Below are 21,186 nucleotides of genomic sequence, written 5' to 3'. Positions count from 1 at the left end.
TTGGAATCTCCTTTAAAAATAAATAAACACGCACTTTTGGGGAGGGGGTAATCAACTTAACCGGTAGGAAGGGTGGGGGTGAAAAAGGAGTTGAATTTCTTTTGTGAGGATACTTATGTCTCAAAACTGAAGATGTTACAGACATGAAAATTAGTGTTTGGAATCTCCTTTGAAAGTAAAGAAACACACATTTTTTTCGGAAAATCTACGTAATTGGTATAGGGTGGAAGATAAGTAAATAAGGAGTTGAAATATGTTTATGAGGATAATTTATCTTAAAAACTGAAGCCTTTAGAAACGTGAAAGTTGGTATTTTGAATTTCCTTTCAAAATAAAGAAACATGTATTTTTTTGTTTTCATAAAGCCCACATAAGGCGGGAGGGGGGTGGATAGTAGTAAAAAGAAGTTGAATTATTTTCACAAGTACACATTTATCTCAAAAACTGAAGGTGTTACGGACGTACAGAGCTGAAAACTGGTATTTGGAATCTCCTTAAAAGTTCTTGAGAGAAACACGTGTTAGAGACAAGAAACTTGATATTTCGAAAGTCCTTTAAAAATACAGGAACATGTACCGTTTTGTTTTAGGAGGAGGCACTTAACGGGGGGTGAAAATATGTGAAAAATAGTTTAAATACTTTTTATGAGGACATTTATATCTTGAAAATTGAAGGTGTTACGGACGTGAAAATTGGTATTTGGAATCCCCTTTCAAAATAAAGGGACATGTATTTATTTCTTTGACTTGAGAGAAGACTGTTTCTCACATGTACAGTTCTATGTCGTATGGACATCTTAGCCCCAAAAGGTGAGTTTTTATACTTTAGGGATTTCAGATAATGTCTTAGTACAATGCCGAGGAACGATTACTTTGAACAAATTACGAAATCCACGCGAGCGAAGCCCCGGGTAATTGCTAGTCTATATATATATAATAACTTGTTCTGACTGACTGACCTGACCTGACTTGACTGACTGACTGACTGACTGACTGACTGACCTGACCTGACCTGACCTGACCTGACCTGGACTGACTGACTTCACTAAGGGGGTAAAAAGGGGGGTGAATTTTTAAAATGAGTGTATCAATATTTCGAAAACGGAACTCTTTAAAGTCATGAAAATTAGAATTTGGAATCTCCCTTAAAAATAAAGACACGCATGTTTTTTGTTTTTGGAAAATCCCATTAAGGAGGATGAAAAAAGGGGGGAAAAGCGGTTGACCACGGTTTATGACCAGACATGTCTCAAAAACTGAAGTTGTTACAGACATGAAAATTGGTGTTTGGAATCTTCTTTGAAAGTAAAGAAATACTTATTTTTGTGTTTTTGGATAATCCGATGAATAGGGGGTGAACAGGAGTGACAAACAGGGTGAATTTTTAAAAAGACTGTGTCTGCAAATTATCTCACTCATGTAACATAATACAGATTTGAAAACTGGTATTTGGAATTTCCTGTAAAAGTAAAGAATCATAAATTTTTTTCGGAAAATCCACTTAAGGGGAACTGAAAGAAGGGGTGAATTTTTAAAATTAGCATATCTACAGTATATCTCGAAAACTTAACATGTTGCAGATGTGAAAATTGGTATTCGGAATCTCCTTTAAAAATAAAGAAACACGTATTCTTTGGTTTTCGGAAAGAAAAGCCCTTAACGGGGGGTGGGGGAGAAAGAATTGAAAAATTAGTTGAATTCTTTGTGTGAGGATTCTTATGTCTCAAAAACTAAAGATGTTACAGACGTGACAATTAATATTTTGAATCTCCTTTAAAAATAAACAGGCTTTTTTTTGGGGGGGGGGGCGAATCAATGCGGGGGTGGTGAAAAGGGAGATAAATTCCTTTTTATGAGGAGAAAGGTAAGGGTGTATTCTGCCCGAAGGCAGGTCCGAAACTCCGCAGAGGTGTGCCTGAGCCGGAGTTTACATACAGTAGGGTGACCAGTTCCTTTCTGCTCCTCCATTCCCTTACCCCGCACCAACAGCGTGTGGCAACCCATCCAAATCTTAACCACGCCCAATGTTGCTTAACTTTGGAGATCTCACGGGATCCGGTGTTTCAACACGGCTACGGCCTTTGGCTTTATGAGGATACATATATCTCAAAACTGAATTTTTTACAGTCGTGATAATTGGCATTTGGAAGCTCCTTTGTAAATAAAGAAACGAGCGGAAAATTCACTTAAGGGTGGAGGGTGAAAGAAAGTGAAAAAAATCATTCTTTTTATAGAGAAACTTATATCTCAAAAACTCAAGGTTAGACACGTGAAAATTTGTATTTGGAATCTCCTTTAAAAATAAAGGCACATGCATTTTTTGGAGGAGGGTGGCTGGGGTGAAAAAGGAGATGAATTATTTTTATGAGGATACTTATATATAAGGGAGCCTCCGTGGCTCAGACGGCAGCGCGTCGGCCTCTCACCGCTGGATACCGTGGTTCAAATCCCGGTGACTCCATGTGAGATTTGTGCTGGACAAAGCGGAGGCGGGACAGGTTTTTCTCCGGGTACTCCGGTTTTCCCTGTCATCTTTCATTCCAGCAACACTCTCCATTATCATTTCATAGCATTTATCACTCATTAAATCACCTTGGGAGTGGCGACCCCATTGTAATAACAGCCTATATATGTTTCATTCATTACATCCCTGACATGGTCAATGACTGGAAAACAGGTTGTAGGTTTTCATTTTCACTTATATATAAAAAACTGAAGATGTTATAGTCATGGACATTTTTATTTGGAATCTTCTTTCAAAGTAAAGAAACACGAGTTCTTTTGTCTTTGGAAAATCCACTTAAAGGGGGTGAATGAATTGAAAAATTAGTTGAATTCTTTGTATGAGGATAATTACATCTCAAAAACTAAAGATGTTACAAACGTGAAAATTTTATTTGGAATCTCCTTTAAAAGTAAAGAAACACGCATTTTTTAAATTTTTTATTTTTTTGAAAATCGACGTAAGGGGTATGGGGTTGATAATAAGTAAATAAGGAGTTGAAATATGTTTATGAGGATATATTATCTTAAGAACTGAAGCTGTTACAGACGTAAAAGTTGGTATTTTGAATTTCCTTTCAAAATAAAGAACACGTATTTTTTTGTTTTCGGAGAGTCCACTTAAGGCGGGAGTGGGTTGGAAAGAAGTGAGGAAGAAGAAGTTAAATTATTCCTATGAATGTGCATTTATCTCAAAACGTGAAAGTGTTACAGACGTACAGACATGAAAACTGGTATTTGGAATCTCCTTTAAAAGTAACAAAACACGTATATTTTTGTTTTTGAAAATTCCAGTTAAGGGCCTGAAAGGAATTGGAAAAGCGGGTGAATTTTTAAAATAACAACCGGTGTATCTACATTATAAATATGTCAAAAACTTACCATATTAGAGACAAGAAAGTTGGTATTTGGAAAGTCCTTTAAAAATACAGGAACCTGTACCTTTTTGTTTTCGGAGAAGGCACTTAACGGGGGGTGAAAATAAGTGAAAAATAGTTTTTTTTTTTTTTTTGAGGATACTTATATCCTAAAAACTGAAGATGTTAAAGGCGTGAAAGTTGGTATTTGGAATCGCCTTTAAAAATAAAGAAACATATTTCTGTTTTCGGAAAATCACTTAGATGGTGGTGGGGGTGGGGGAAGGACTGATCAAACGGTTGAATTCTTTTTATGGGGATACTTATGTATATCTGAAAAACTGAAGATGTTACAGATGTGGGAATAGGTTTTTGGAAACTCCTTTAAAAATAAAAAAAAAACCTGTATTATTTTTTCGACTTGAGAGAAGATTTTTCTCACACGTACAGTTCTATGTCGCATGGTCGTCTTAGCCTGAAAAGGTAATACCACAAACATTGTTTACAAAGAATTTCTGGGTTAAATGAAACTCAGTTTTTTGGGTGAGTTTTTATACTTTAATGATTTTCAGATAATGTCTTAGTACAATGCAGAGGAACGATTACTTTGATCAAATTACAAAATCCACGCGAGCGAAGCCGTGGGTAATTGCTAGTCTCTAATATTTAAAAAGTATTGAATACTGAGGAAGTTCACCATTTTCACCATTCATAACGAAACAGTCCGCCTGTATAGTTAAATTTGCAGAAAAATGCATGTCACATATTCTGCTTTTGGGCAACAATTGCTTAAATTTCCACAGAATAAGTCTCGCCTACTTCTCAAACATTATTTTCTTTTGGCAGTGTAAAAAAATCGTCTATCGTCAGGCTTCCTTCCGTAACTCGATTTACAACCAGGAACGAAACAGTAAGACATTTTCTAGTTGATTGCACACACAAAGCACTGGACAGATACTAACACAGACTTTCAGAAAATATTAAAATAAGGAAATTCCCTTGAAAAGCGTTAAAATTATCTCCATGACTTTACGCACGCACGCTTTTACCTTTGTTGACAATTTGGAGCATGTGTTGTTGCAGCCGGTGCATTGCAACTACAGCCCCACACTCCGGCAGGGCCACCAATTACAGTGTTAAGAGAGCGGAGTGATCACACTAGGTATTCTATTAGTCATTCTAATGGGAAGACATGATAGATAGCGGTTATTGCATGAAATAGCATTCTCATATGGAAACCTGTGTGCCGTTAAATTTTGTCTAAAAGCTTGGAAAAGTACTGCATGTTCAACCATGAGCCTCTTAATACCATTAATGAAAGTGAAAACAGAATATCAGTATCTTAAATGGTTCATGAGTAATTTGAGATGGATACCTTAGCTGAATAACCCTGTGTAATTTGTTAATAACTGTAGACAGGATGTACACCTTTCCTGGATACTTCACATTTGTTGTCGACAGGGTAGTTTCTTGTGATGCAGACCAGGCTGGAGGTGTTCTGTGACAATTCCCCTTCAGTGATATTATGTGTTTTTAGGTGTCGGATCATCCCAGAAGTATTTCTACTGACATATTTTACTTCTTTTCTGTGAACAACACAGCGGACTATGCTATGTGGCATCTCTTCAAAATAATCCTACGTTGACAACCTATGCTGCGTTTCGGATATTGTCATAAAGTTGTCACGTACAATTTATTTATTTATTTATTTATTTATTTATTTATTTATTTATTTATTTATTTATTTATTTGGGAAACCAAAACAGTGAGAAGCCGAATTACAGAGTTCCGCAATGAAATACATATTTACAATAGAGTAGCACAAGGCAAGCATAAAGAAAAGTGGAAGAATAATGACGAAAAACGTCTAACGATAAAAATAGAGGAAAAAATTAAAAACGAACAAAATTAGAGACACAACATATAAAAACATAAAATAAAGGCTAAAGAAACGAGAAAAATTGTTGAACGTAAAACGAAGAGAAGAACTTATAGCTAGGCACAGTAAGATAAATACAGATATAACAAGTAATTGTATAGTACAGTAAAAAATAAATAAATATTATATTATGTACAAAAGAGAGGACAGCAATGAGAAGAGAAAAAAGGAATATGAACAAAATGAACTAGGTTAAGTTAAGGAAGAATCTATTAAAGGAGGCATACGAAGAAAAAACGTCCAAGTTCCTGTCAGAAGATAAAGAGTAAGGAGGGTTGGTATGCGGATAAATAAACTTCTTTGAACGAGAGAGAGGCGGGAATACGGAATATGAAGGGGCAGAGTAATCCTGGTTTTGCGAGTTGGAACATGTAAGGAAAAGAAGGATGCAGGTTCAGGAGAACGAAATAAACCGTTAACAGCGTTATATAGGAATCTAAGGTCGGCTACATTCCTGCGACTAGATAACGGGTGAAGGTTTAACTTGTCTAGTATCTGATTACTGCTCAAGTTTCGACAATCAGATACTCTGGCTCTAACAATGGCACAGAAGAATGACTGCACGCGGTCAGTATGATTCAGATTAGTGGGTGAAGAGGTAGACCAAATGGGAGACGCGAATTCAATAATCGGTAGGATGCAAGATACATAGTAGGCTTGGAGGGCGCGGATATCGGTGATGTCAGAAAATCTATACAACAAACCGAGAAGTGACATTGCTTGCACGGTTATCTTTTGTATATGGGGGACAAATAACAATTTACTGTCAAACATCACACCTAAGTCATTTTGTTCTGTTAGAGTTGGGAACGGGTTACCGAGGAGGGAGTATTTACTGAGAATAGGGGATTTACGAAGCGTGATCGAAATAGAGGAACACTTGGCAGGATTAGGCTTAAGACGCCATGTGGAGCACCATTCAGAGAGTGAATTAAGCCCACTCTGTAAGGAGTTTACGTCAGATAAAGAATCGATTTGTTTGAATATTTTACAGTCATCTGCAAATAGTAGAATTTCACAAGAAACGGAGGATATAGAATTAATGAGATCGTCAATAAATAAGACAAAAAGAAGCGGACCTAGGACACTGCCCTGTGGGACGCCAGAATGTACCATAACAAGAGTCGAACTGAACCCATCAAGAACCACACGCTGAGTTCTGGTATTGAGGAAGCTCTGCAGGAGAGTTAGCAAGCGACCATGGATATTAAAACGTTCTGAGAGTTTATAGGAAAGAAGTGCGTGGTCTACGGTATCAAAAGCCTTAGCAATATCAATGTAGCACACGTCCAGTTGAGAACCGGCGTTAAGAGCAGATGTTGCACGATGGAGAAGAACAGCCAGATTAGTTAGGCAGGAGCTACCAGGAAGAAAACCATGCTGCTGGGACGATATATAAGGAAGTGTGAAAGAAAGAAGGCGCTGGTGGATAATCTTTTCACAGATGAGTGACAGAGTGGGTAATATAGAAATCGGACGATAGTTTCTGACATCAGACCTCTTTCCACTTTTAAAAACCGGAGTGATGTTAGCGATTTTCCAGTCGTCAGGAAAGTAGCCGGCTAAGAAGCAATGGTTAAATATAACAGCAATAGGATGGGCAAGAGTCGTAGTGGTATTCTTAAGGAACACAGGACTGAGACCATCCGGACCAGTAGGTTTATTTTCTGGCAGGGAGGAAAGTAACGAATAGACTTCTGACTCAGAGGTGGAAAGATTACTGAGACTATGAGAAGGAACAGACTCAATAGACGGAAAATCAGGGAACTGAACAGGTGCAACAAAATTAGACGCAAAGTAATCGTTGAAAATTTCCGGTCTATTACTACCACTGGCTAAATTATCACCCCAAGTCACTGTGTCTGGCACACGCTTCGTATTTTTCCTGCTGTTTATCAGAGACCAGAATCTTTTGCTATTACTTCTCACTTCTAGGCAGCCAGAGTTTATGTAGTCCTGGTAATCCCGTTTTAGAAGCTGTTTATGGTGTTTGCGAAGGTCAGAAAAAGTTTTATAGCTGGCTTCAGAAGGTGACCTTTTCCAGTCTTTCCAGGCTTTCGTTTTATTAATTTCTGCAATTTTGGTGTCACTTTTCTTCCAAGGTGGGCATCTGGCGGATGTTTTACGAGTGGGAACAAGGTCACGGATCACAGCACGAGTCCAGTCATAGAACAGGTCCACTGCTTCTTGCACTTCACCCACTTGCAGCAAGTGCCAGGGTAGAAGAGAGAGGGTGTGATTGACAGCCTACCAATCAACCTTCCGCCACAAGGGTACACAGTTCCTGGTAAAGGGTCGATGACATTTCGGGGGGCGGGCAGGGGCAACAGACTCTACAGACTTGTGGTTCGATTTAAAAATATTTCGTCCCACAGAAATAACGGAAGGCTCCACGGAGCAGAGCAGGTAGTCAAGAAGACTATCCCCGCAGGTGTTCTCAAGTACGTCTGTTGGAGGCCTAGGCCCGTAATATAATGGTCGAGATACCACTTGTCAAGGCTATTAGAAGGGACACCATGAGTAGGGGAATTCCAAGAAATAGAGAGGTTAAAGTCGCCTAATATAATTACGTTAGAATTCAGATTAATGGCTTTCATTACAGAAGAGAGAAAATTTTCAGAATAATTGAGGGTTGATCGAAGTGGCCTGTAAAAAACAAGCAAATAGATATTTGGAATGTTGAAATTTCACTTCTACCCAAATGGCTTCGCAGTCACTACTTAAATCAGTACGTTGGTTAGCATGCCATTTGGATTTAACGGGCAGGAGAACTCCCCCGCCCCGAGATCCACGGTCCGTTCTGAAAATGGAAAACTCTTTGGAAAGAGGGATTTCCGTGTCTGAAACAAAGTCAGTTAACCAACTTTCAGAGAAGGCGACAATATCGAAAGAAGATAGTTCTTGTAGGTAGAGCTCACAGTCAGTAATTTTGTTTTTAAGAGAGCAGATATTCTGATGGTAAACTGAGATCGCGCTATCCGCCGCGGGTCCCGGGTTTATCTCCACATCACCAGCTAACAGTAGGAATGTCAACAACAAACTTAAAGTAGACCGAGTAGAAAACCGAGATAATTTACTGGAGGCTGGAATCGAAGCTGGTGCTACAAGAATGCAAGGGAGGTTTGCAGTCGGCAGTGAAGGGAAATGAAACTGGCGAACGGCAGTCAACCAGTTTCCAACCTGAGGTATATTCAGTCTTGAGACGGCGAGTCGTATACTTCCGGCAAGGGAGGCTTGGGTACGCCAGCAGCCGCCGTAGCACGTGGAATAAAAACAAAGCCGTTAATATTGAACAAACTTACTTCCGAGCATTTCACAACACATGGAATCACTGGCTGGATCATCTAGATGAACATCACTATATTCTTTTGCGCACACTACTTGTTTTGACACTAAAACTCCTAAAAGAACACAGAGGAAAAACACACAGTTACTCTCACTTGCCGCCATCTTTCGCACATTGCACAGTCCTACACCGAAGTACTTACAGTAATTCTGGCGCATATACTCTGTAATATTGTTGTTTGCGTCATCAGTGCATAGACTGGTTTGATGCAGCGCTTCATGCCACCCTATCCTGTGCTAACTTTTCATTTCTACGTAACTATTGCATCCTACATCTGCTCTAATCTGCTTGTCATATTCATACCTTGGTCTACCCCTACCGTTCTTACCACCTACACTTCCTTCAAAAACCAACTGAACAAGTCCTGGGTGTCTTAAGATGTGTCCTATCATTCTATCTCTTCTTCTCGTCAAATTTAGCCAAATCGATCTCCTCTCACCAATTTGATTCAGTATCTCTTCATTCGTGATTCGATCTATCCATCTCACCTTCAGCATTCTTCTGTAACACCACATTTCAAAAGCTTCTATTCTCTTTCTTTCTGAGCTAGTCATCGTCCACGTTTCACTTCCATACAATGTCACGCTCCACATCTTTCTAATTCCGATATCAATGTTTGAAGTGAGCAAATTTCTTTTCTTAAGAAAGCTCTTCCTTGCTTGTGCTAGTCTGCATTTTATGTCCTCCTTACTTCTGCCATCGTTAGTTATTTTACTACCCAAGTAACAACATTCATCTACTTCCTTTAAGACATTTCCTAATCTAATATTTCCTACATCACCTTCCGTCTTTCGACTGCACTCCATTACTTTTGTTTTGGACTTATTTATTTTCATCTTGTACTCCTTACCCAAGACTTCATCCATACCATTCAGCAACTTCTCGAGATCTTCTGCAGTCTCAGATAAAATAACAATATCATCGACAAATCTCAAGGTTTTGATTTCCTCTCCTTGGACTGTGATTCCCTTTCCAAATTTCTCTTTGATTTCCTTTACTGCCTGTTCTATGTAAACATTGAAAAGGAGAGGAGACAAACTGCAGCCTTGCCTCACTCCTTTCTGGATTGCTGCTTCTTTTTCAAAGCCCTCGATTCTTATCACTGCAGACTGATTTTTATACAGATTGTAGATAATTCTTCATTCTCGGTATCTGATCCCTATCATCTTCAGAATCATAAATAGCTTGGTCCAATCATCATTTTCGAATGCCTTTTCTAGATCTACGAATGCCATGTACGTGGGCTTGTCCTTCTTGATTCGATCCTCTAAGATCAGACGTAAAGTCAGGATTGCTTCACGTGTTCCTACATTTCTTCTGAAGCCAAATTGATCTTCTCCCAACTCAGCTTCAACTTGTTTTTCCATTTTTCTGTAAATAATACGTGTTAAAATTTTGCCGGCATGAGATACTAAACTAATGGTGCGGTAGTTTTCACACCTGTCAGCACTGGCTTTCTTGGGATTAGGTATAACAACATTCTTCCGAAAATCGGATGGGACTTCTCCTGTCTCATACGTCTTGCACACTAAATGAAATAACCTTGCCATGCTGGTTTCTCCTAAGGCAGTCAGTAATTCAGAGGGAATGTCATCAATTCCAGGTGCCTTGTTCCTATTTAGGTCACTCACAGCTCTGTCAAACTCTGACCTCAAAATTGGGTCTCCCATTTCATCAGCATCAACAGCCTCTTCATGTTCCAGAACTAAATTATCTACATCTTTACTTTGATACAACTGTTGGATATGCTCCTGCCATCTTTCTGCTTTGTCTTCTTTCCCTAGAAGTGGTTTTCCATCTGAGCTCTTAATATTTATACACCTAGATTTCCTTTCTCCAAAGGTTTCCTTGATTTTCCTGTATGCAGCATCTACCTTTCCCAGGACCATACAGCCTTTGACATCCTTGCACTTCTCCTTCAGCCATTCTTCCTTAGCTACCTTGCACTTTCTATCCACTTCATTCTTTAATCGCCTGTATTCTTTTCTGCCCTCTTCATTTCTAGCATTCTTGTATTTTCGTTGTTCATCAATCAGGTCTAGTATCTCCTGAGTTATATCCACTGATTCTTAGTTGATCTTCCTTCCTAACATTTCTTCAGCAGCCCTATGGACTTCATTTTTCATGACTCTCCACTCTTCCTCTATAGTGTTTCCTTCAGCCTTTTCATTTAGTCCTTGTGCAACATGTTCCTTGAAACAATCCCTCACACTCTTTTCTTTCAACTTGTCTAGATCCCATTTTTTTGCATTCTTTCCTTTCTTCAATTTCTTCAACTTCAGATGGCATTTGATGACCAACAAGTTGTGGTCAGAGTCCACGTCTGCTCCTGGGAAAGTTTTGCAATCCAACACCTGGTTTCTGAATCTCTGCCTAATCATAATGAAGTCTATTTGATACCTTCCAGTAATATTGTAATATTGTAATGAATAATTAGTAATGTAATTGTATTGTAATGAATGAGTAATAACAATGTACACCTACAGTAGCTGTCAGTTCCTGTACTTAGCCTACTTACTGCTGCATAAAATGCCAGAATGTGTATCCTTTATAATTTTTATACTGCATCAAAATAGACCTTAGTAGAAATGAAAGAAATAGTCACTTTTTGACACGTATTTACCGAATTGAGAAGGCCTGTGGTTAGCTGTTCACATACTCAGCACAAAGAACATTCAGCTCTGTCTTACCTGTAAGCATACAAAACACTGCTCCCCACACAGTGCGGATACAACACTTTTGAGATCTCTTGAAATTTCTTGCAAGAAATTGTGCTTGTGCTAGTCTTGAGAAATCTCAAGACCCTGTCTCAGACTGTCCAACACTAGTCACATGAGGTTAGTTTTGAATGGGAATGCTTCATCGCTCACCAGATAATAAGGACACATAAATGATGCATCATTTTTGAGTCCATAAGGTGGTGGAACAATTTACCATTGTCGGGCTGAGTGGCTCATGACGGTTCAGACGCTGGCCTCTGACCCCAACTTTGCTTTGAATGTGCTCAAATACTCGTATAATATTAGTTTCATTTTGCTGTATTGATAACTCTACAGTTCACAATTATAAAAGTTGGTTGATTCCACTTGATACTATATATAATGATAAATATATGTATTTATGTTTAAAATATATATTACAGGACTAGTTTCAATCTGTATGGATCATCGTCAGCTGATCCATCATATTACTGATAACTAAAATAGCATTCACTATGTTTAAAATGTCACCCTTTTCGTCGTAAAAATTCACAAACTAATTCTACTGTTGTGAATCAATGTTCTGGTAAAATGGGTCATTAAAACTGTTTGCACCAGTCAAACACTTGTGAAGTACAATCACATTGTCTTAACTCTAGTTGTGAAGCAATGTGTGTTGGCCGACTGCTATTTGTTGTTGCTTTTTAAGTAGTTTTGATGAGGAGGGAAAATCTCTGATTTTGATGATTGCATTTCTGTAGCTTATATAGATGTGAACCTTAGAATAACAACTTTTGTCTATTGTGTGAAGTATAGTAGATGTATGATGTCTGAAAAAGAAGAAAATACAGTGTTGGAGAATGCCTTGTCAAATGTGAATATGAATGAAAAGAATATTAGTTTTGAGACTCACTCCCTCGAGTCCTCGTGGGCCTGCTTCCTGCAGCCTTGTTGGTAGTGCACTGCGTATTGTCTCTTGCTTGCAGCAAGCTATTGCTTGGAGTGTGTGAAGGAAGGTTAGAGGGGGAGGGAGTAGGTGTGGTGTAAAGGGGACCGGAACATGTGCTATCGGTGTTGATTGACAATTTTATCAGAATAAAAGTTTTTAATAAGGGGAATGATGGCATTGTATTGTACCCTTTTGATGGCATGTGTGGCAGTGATCCTCTTGAAGACTTGCTTCAGCTCCTAAGAAATATACTCACTGTGCACATAGAAACTTACCTCAGGAGTGATACGTCCATGTTCCTCGATTAAGAACGATGGGTCAAGCTAATCTACAATGACATAGCCCAGACTGATTTAAACCAAATAAATTTATTGACATTAATAGAAATAAATGAAATCAAACAAAATCAAACATAACTGGAATTGGCAATAGCTGAAGTGAATTGACTCCTGCTCAAAAGAGCACAAATAATACTTAATAAAAATTATTCTGGAGTAAAAAGATTCCTAAAAGTAAACCAAAATCAAAAGGATCCATCATCTAACTATACGTAACAATGACCTAAATAACCTAAATTAAGTAATTAATTACTCTCAAAGAAATGTTTATAAAATTTTCCACAGTTTCAAAATTCTTAACCAAACTAATCCTCCACAACCAAACATCTTCAGTGAAACTAGTCCTTTACAGCTACAATTCAATTAATTCAAAATATTTTGGTAACCGAGCATTGCAGACTGCTGGCTGTGTGAAACCATTTTGCCCATGAACACACACTCTCATTTGAATCATAATTAGTTTTAGTGTTATTCTACTCGCACACTGTTAGCAAATGGCTTGTTGTTGCCTTTTGTGGCTGTCTTTAAATTTAAACACGAATTACAAATTAATACCATTTAATCATAATCATCGGTTTGCCCTTCCAGCGAGCTGGGTAGGGTGTTTGAAAGTGAGCATCTTCCAAAGTTGCCTATTCAAAAAGATTTTGTTGTCCATGAACAATTCCCAATTCCAACCTCTTCTCTCCATGTCTCTTCCAGCTGGTCTTCTACCTGTTATTCTCTTTTCCAAATAATCAATCATGGTAACCTTGTGCTCTTCATTCGTTTAACATGCCCAAACCATTTAAGTCTAGATGACCTAAGTCTTTCCTCCATAAATTCGTTTAGACCTAGGTTAGATCGGATGTCATCATTGTTCACGTGATGTGTATTTTGGAGGGCAGTTCTAAGAAATTTCATTTCACAGGCTTGAATCCTACTACAGTCCTTTGATGTTAGTGTGCAGGTTTCCAGAGAATATGTAAGGATGGGAATGAAATATGACTTGTACAGGATCATTTTTGTTCTTTGTGGGACCTTCTCATCCCATAGTAGGTGTCTGGTAACAATACTGTAAAAGTTAGAGCCTTTGGTTACTCTGTTTGTTATTTCTATCTCAGCTCTATTATTACTAACCATTATACTTCCTAAATATCTGAATTGATGTATTACTTCAACTTGGTGGTCCTGTATTTTTGTGTTTCATTCTGTATTATGTCTGCTGATTTTCATACACCATGCATTCAGATTATGTTGCACTCCCTCCTCTATTTCATCCCATATTGCCAGATCGTCTGCAAACACCAGAGCCTGAAAATCTTTATTACCTTTTCCTTTTAGTTCCTTTAAAATGGTATCCGTAACTACTGTGAATAGAAGAGGTGATAAGGTACTTCTCTGTTGTACTCCTTTGGTTGTATTGAACCATTCAGAGTGACCATCTCCAATACTGACACATCTTTAGCAGTTAGTATATAGCATTTGGATCTTCTTAATAAGATACTCTGGTACACCAAGTTTTCTAAGATTTTTCCAAATAGTTGATCTAGGAACATTACCACATGCCTTTTCAAGGTCTATAAACACAATAAATAGGTCTTTTCCTCTTTCCCAGTGTTTCTCTGCCAACATCCTCTAAGCAAATATCAGATCCGTTGTGCTTCTTCCAGCCCTAAAGCCATGTTGTTCCTCTTCTGAGATAGGCTCCAGTATATCCCTTACTCTGGCTTCAGTGATCTTGTCCATAATTTTAAGGCCATGTGATAGGAGGGTAATGCATCTGTAATTTTCACTTTTCCTTCTGCTCCCTTTCTTAAAGATAGGAACTATCACCCCTTTTGTCCAATCTTCAGGTATTTCATTATCCTTTCATATTGTTCTGAAAACTCTATACAGCCACCATATTCCTGGTGGACCAGCAGCTTTAATCGTGTCAGCTGTAACTTCATCAGCTCCTGCTGACTTACCACTTCTCATCATATGGAGAGCTTGCTCTACTTCTGTCCATGTAATTGGGATATCTTCCTCTATTGTTTTCTGTCCTACATCTTCCACAGAGATCTCATTAGGGCCATTTAGGAGCTTGTCAAAATACTGTCCCATTGTATCCCTGATATCTTTCATATTGCAAACTATATTCCCATCTGCTGTCTCCAGAACTGTAATTGCTTCTTTATCTGATCTTTTACTTTTTACTATTCCATATATAATTTTCATATTCCCTTTACTGTCATCTTCCAGTTTAGTTGTAAATTCTTCCCATACAATTCTCTTGGCTTCCAACTTCCTGTATCTATATTCTTTCGCCATCTCTTCCAATTTATTGTTGTCTATTCGGTCGCTGTTGATTCTTCTGTCAGACTCGGCCACATCAAGAACTTTTTTGGCTTTATTCCTTTTCATTATGGCTTCTTTCACTTTATCATTCCAAGATTTTATTTTCTCTCTAACTCTTCTGCTTGTTCTTCCACATATTTTATCTGCACTACCAACCAGACTTGCCTTAAAATCATTCCATTCTTCATTACCTTTCTTTGTGTCTGTTGTTGGTATTTTAGCTCTGATTTCCTCTTGAAACTGCTGTTTGACTTCCAGATCTTTCAGTTTCCAACCTTTAATTTGTGGTTATTTTCTTCTTGTTTACTTTACCAATAGGTTTGGTGACTCGTAGGACTGCAATGAGGAATCTATGGTCACTATCAAAGCTCTCACTAGGTATCACTTTTACATCATGCACCTTTTCTCCACTTGGACTATCTGTGATGATTCGGTCTATCACTGATCTGTACTGACCATCCCAGCTGTATCTTGTTATCTTGTGGCTATCCCATTTCTGAAACCACGAGTTCTTCACCAGAAGTTGGTTTCATGTACATAGATCAAACAGAAGTTCACCCTCCTCATTTCTATTACCAAATCCATATGGACCAGTAATTCCTTCATAACCTGACATATCAGTTCCTACCTGAGCATTCAAATCCCCAATTATCGTTATGTTTTCTTCATCAGTGATGTCCTCTAGTTTTTCTAGGAAGTTTGCTTTTTGGCTGTCGCTAAAACCCTGCTGGGGAGCATAAACTTGAATACACAGTTTGGGTTTCTCAATTTAGGCATATTTTAGCTTTGATTAATCTCTCATTGATGAATGAGATGTCTGTTATACTATCAATATCTTTATGGAGTATGAAACAAACTCCATTCCTTGCCACTGCAGGATTACCACTCCAGTATAATTTATATCCATCCTCTAACACTCTTGTGTTGCAACCTTTCCATTTGGTTTCACTTAGCCCTAGGATTGAATATGTCTACGGTTCAATAAGTCCGTGATTTTGCTGCATTTTCCTGTTAGGAGTTATAACGTTTAAGGTTCCATTCTGAAGCTTGTTTCTATGATCGTTTTTTCTTGTGCATCTTGAATGAACATCGGACATGACATCATCATTAGTTCCAAGAGTACTTGAAGTATTGTCGACATTCAGAATATGTTTCTTTCTGAGGGTTATATCCGTTTTGAAAGCAACTGCATTGTACTCCTGTGCTGACTTGCTAGGCCTAACATACTGGAGTATTTTCTTTCAGTGTGGTCTCCCTTAGCCTTTGGCAGTCCCCTGCCTCACTGCAAGGCAGCAGCTGATGAATTTATGTGTTATTTCCCACACAAACATCTTATCTTATCCAGCCTTCTAAGGGAAAACTCCTCTGCTCACAGCTATTGGTTTTCCCTTAGTTTGCCTGGTTTGGTATCGGCCGCCAGACACTAGGCCAGACAGTCGCAGGTAGTGCCGTCTACTGTTGCATACGGCAGCAGAATATATTCGGACCTGACAAACTAAATACCCTTTATCAGCCATAAGATATAATTTAAGTTACTCACTGTGACAGTCATTGGACCCTTTAGTATCTACATTTACATTTTTGATTCTGCCAGTGATCAATTGAAGTCGCCTTTCTACACATGTGGAAATTATACCGCTGATCACACTTAACAACCATTCTAATTACCACCTTTCTGTTATGTGCTGTTGTGACAGGTTTGAGCACACATGATCACGCAATTTTGCAGCATATATTTTGACATTAAGTTCACTGTTACTCAGAAAGGGATGCTCAATAAGGCGCGTGAGCTGGTGGGAAGACGGGCCTGGTCACAGGATTGTCGAAAAGTGATAATGGACAATGACTGGAAGAAACACTATTTAAACACACCCGCGGAGCTGGACATACTCCTCAGCCGGCTAGATGCAGACAGCAAAAGAAAGTGACAATTAGCTTAAGTTTGTATTATAGTGTTTTATTTTTTAGTGTGAATGTGAGTGAGTGCATGAAAAGCTGGTGCAATATCGGAGGAGATTCGAAGGTAAGAAGCATATATTCTACTTTGTATTCTGCTTTGTGTGATAAGTACCATTATAGCCACTGCCAGCTGTGGACCTGACTGTCCCCCTACCCCTAACCACTCCTGTCTGAGACTGGAGACACCCCACTGCCAGAGCTCATTAGTGACAGTATTTCAGGCCAACTCACAAGCATTGAACTGCATTCATTTATATTCCCAATCGCTACCTGCCCTTCACGAGGAGCTAACAGCTCTTCTTGAAAACAGCAATGCGCACGTAGCTTATGTTAGTGAGAGCTGGTTACACGCAACTATTCCTAGTAGTATGGTTCACATAATGGGCTATAATATTTACAGGCATGACCAAATAGATAAAAGAGGTGGAGGAGTAGCCTTGTTCTGTAGAGATGATATTAAATGTAAAATAATACGCACTTCTGCGCATGGTCCTGACCCGAGACCCGAGTTCATTTTTGCCGAGATCACTGTGACAACAGTTAAAGTCCTAATAGGAGTAGTTTATTGGGCACCTCAAGTAGGTCACCTCTGACATTGATGACATTCTACAGAGACTATCACCTGCTTATGAACATATTTTAATATTTGGAGACTTCAATACTAATTTACAGGAACAGGCTGGAGATACAAAACAACTGTAAAGTATTTTTCACACATGTGTCTTCACAATACTGCCACTAAAACTGACAAATCATACCTCATCTTCACTTACACTAATTGACTTAATGATCTTTAACAATACACAGAAAACAGTATCACATCGTAAGACCTCTACTCCCAGCATATTGACTCATGACTTAATATATTTTGTCTTACTCGCTCAAATTACCCAAGTATAAAATGAGATACAAGTATAAAGAATGAGAGTTTTCCACCTAATCAGTACTTTATTATATAAAGTGTCTAAAATATTTCAATCACATTAAAACACAGTACCGGTTTCGACCTGTTAATTAGGTCATCGCCAGCTGCTGATGAACCTGCTTATTCAATAACGATTGTACAGAGTAAAACATTACTTAGACTAAACATGAATGCCACATATTCCAATAAAATATAATGCTGTATACAACAGGGTACAGTTCTTGAAGTCTAAAAAGGCTTTGACATCCTTGTGTCACTTGAATGCCACACGTTCCATTAAAATATTATGCTATAATGTTAAAATCAGGGTACAGTTCTTAAAGTCTAAAGAGTCTCTGACATCCTTGTGTCAAGTTTAAATATCTTGTGCTGTAATATCAACATTATATCCAATGGTTGTACAAGGTAAATTCAAGAGTGCATTGTTGGGCCGCAGATATGCAGAAGAACGTTATGTTCAGTAGTACATGGGGTTATGTTCTAGTTTTATAGGTACTTATGCTCATCATCAGTCCATTGTTCTGCTGATAAACAAGCTTGTATTTACTAAGCTTCTTGTTGAGATATAAGTTGCTGTATATGAAGTATTGACATCAATAAAAGTAAGTGTGAGTTCTCCCCTCTTCATACTTGTGTTCCACTCGGGTGAAGTCAGATGATCTATCAAAGAAGAAAAGGAAGGTAGAATTTAGATAAACTAATAGAGAGTGCCTGTTGAATGTGTTTTGAACTATCGTGTATGTTACTTACGTGCGAACTTGATATGTCATTGAGCATGGTCGGGAGCGTGCTGCACACGTTCCGTGTACGTCATGTGGCTGTTGTAGCATTAAGACGGAAGGGTAGTGGGGAGGGGGAAGCATCTTGTGGAGGGGGTGGGGTGGATTGGTGTGTGTCTTTTGGGGGTTTGTTTGTGTGTGTGTGGATTTATGTTTGCTGATTCTTTTTAGATATGTATCTTTTAGAATAGGAAAGGTTGTGTTACAAAGAATGTTTGCTTTATCTTTGATTTCGTTTAGGTTGAAGTTGGGATTAGCATACTGATACATATAGATGTAGAAATCTTCCGTTATATTGAGCAATGGGCCTGTGGGGTTCATGTTTAAAATTTCCATGTCATTCTCAATATTAGTGAATTTATGCTTGTAATCCTCGACATGTTGCCCTTTGGATGAAAAATGGTTATGTTTTATAGCAACATTGTTGCTTGTTCTATTATGTGTTCCCTTTCCTGTTCCTATATTTATACGTATTGATTTGTCATGTGTGTGTTCCTTTCCATTACTTACGGTTTAGGAATTCGTAGGGTTTTGAACTGAATTCAGAAGATTTAAGAACTAATATTTATATGCCAAAGAATTTGTTCATCTTTCTTTCTATTTTTCTTCTGTCTTGACAGCATTAGAACATTGTCTGCCATTTATTGCAATATTGATTGTAAAGTGTGAAAATTGTTATACAGTGTGAATAGGTTATAATACATAATTGTTCATGATGTGTTTCAGGAATTTTGATAATACGGTGAAGAGTATCATGCTGGGAAATGTCTAACTGATCATGTCTTCATGTACTGTGCAGTGTAATCCTCAAGTTTGCCATATGGACTTGACAGTGTTCAGGGATCAGCAACTTTCTGTTAGACACCTGTTATATTGGACAAATGAATGTCTGTTGAGTTAGAAAATTGGAATGTGTTTATGTATTGAAGACTCTTTACAATATCATTTCATATCTCATTAAATTTATAGAAAAGCAATGATAGAAAGCAACAACTTACCAGGTGGCTTGTTGTTTGTTCTTTTCTAATACTTATATTATACTGTTGGGATCCTTTTCTTCTTTTGTGTTTAGCCTGTGTTCCTAGTCTTTTACCATCTATATTAATCTTTACTTTATTGGTAAAACTGCCATTAAGTATTCACGGAAGATGGATTAGAGATCCAACCTCGTCTGAAATGTATAGTAATTAACAAGGGCTGCCAACATCGGAGAGTTACGAGAAGGTAAGACCATGGTTCTAGCAAAGGGAATCTGAGGGCATTAGGTCACAGATTAGGGCTGTAAAACACCCTAGAGGCCTGTAGCATCTCCTGGAGTCCAGCTAAAATGTGACAAAAGTTACAAAGTGACAAAAAGTAAGATTATCCAGCTCACAGCATGACAAATTCAAACTGTGCAGTTTTCTTGTTTTTGCCGAATGTGGCAGCCTAGAAGCCACACATTATCATGGAACAGCTAATGTCGTGATGCTGAATGATAAGACAGAATAACTTTTCAATTTCATGAAGGAGAAAAACATTTGCCATTTTGGGAATAAGTGAGACAAATAGGAAGAGTTAAGGAGACTTGATACTTAGACATTGATACAGGCTATTCTACAGTAGAGGATCTCCACCTAAAACTGGATTTGCAATAATTCTGAAAAAGAAATACAAAGTATTCACAATTACAAAGAATGGCTACCTTCCACCTAATCAATACTTTATTATATCTTTATTATACTATACAGTACCAGTTTCGACCTTCACAGAGGTCATCCTCAGCTAGTCAGATTGTTAGTATCCATTGCTGAAATCAAGATATTGCTGCAGTATAAAAGAGTTACCCATTCTTTGTAATTGTGAATACCAAGTATCAATACGGGCATGAAACTGATAGATTATAATAATCTGTAAAGTATGTTGGTGGCAAGATGATGGTAATGAGAATGCAGTTTGAAAATAGTTCAAAAGGTATTGTTCAGGTGTACATTCCTCGAACAGGGAATAATACACAAGACATTGAGGACTCTTGGAGGAAGTAGAAAGCCATATAAAAGATAAATATGTATGTATTAATGATGGGAGATCATGGCCTTGCTCTGTTTTGCAACACACAGGCATATTAAATACCCAAACATCTTGCGTCGAGCTGAGTTGGTGTTGTGACTTTTCACTCATAGGCTAGCGCACAGTGCGCATCTGTTGATAAACAAGAGAATCATTTACAATAGACCAATAGTCAAGTATTTTTCATGTTCAAACCATTATTGTTAAAGAAGCCTTTGTTGTGGACAGACATATTTTCTCTTCTAAAGATGCGGAGCAAAGTCTCTGTGAAACATGTAGAATTTCTCTTTGTTTTCTTGGACACAGCAAAATCCCAATAGATTATAATGTCTATCAATTAATTACTTGTGATTGTTTCTTTCAATCCCAAATGTCAGGGTGAATAGGAACAGTTTTAGTTTTCAATTTTGTTTCTGTTTTGGGCATCCCAATTGGGACATGTTTGGAAACCATTCTCCTTTTGATAAGCAACAATAGAAACAAATTAATTAATTATTTATATAGATGGCTGTCATTTTATTTTTAA

The 21,186-nt window shown here is 38.0% G+C and overlaps 1 protein-coding gene across 1 annotated transcript in view; it reads left to right on the top strand.

Moving 5' to 3' along the window:
- The window catches only part of LOC136876437 (trafficking protein particle complex subunit 2-like protein), an 83,701-nt gene extending 64,088 nt beyond the window's left edge, over nt 1-19,613 (top strand). The window contains exon 5 of the mRNA XM_067150412.2: nt 19,338-19,613. Coding sequence (XP_067006513.1) covers nt 19,338-19,383 — 46 coding nt within the window. The 3' untranslated portion in view covers nt 19,384-19,613. The remainder of the gene's footprint in view (nt 1-19,337) is intronic.
- The last annotated feature ends 1,573 nt before the right edge of the window (nt 19,614-21,186 follow it).

Source organism: Anabrus simplex, chromosome 6 (genome assembly GCF_040414725.1).
Source record: "Anabrus simplex isolate iqAnaSimp1 chromosome 6, ASM4041472v1, whole genome shotgun sequence".
NCBI lineage: Eukaryota > Metazoa > Arthropoda > Insecta > Orthoptera > Tettigoniidae > Anabrus > Anabrus simplex.
The sequence above is the reverse complement of the archived record's forward strand: the minus strand, read 5'-3'. Positions and strand labels throughout refer to the sequence as shown.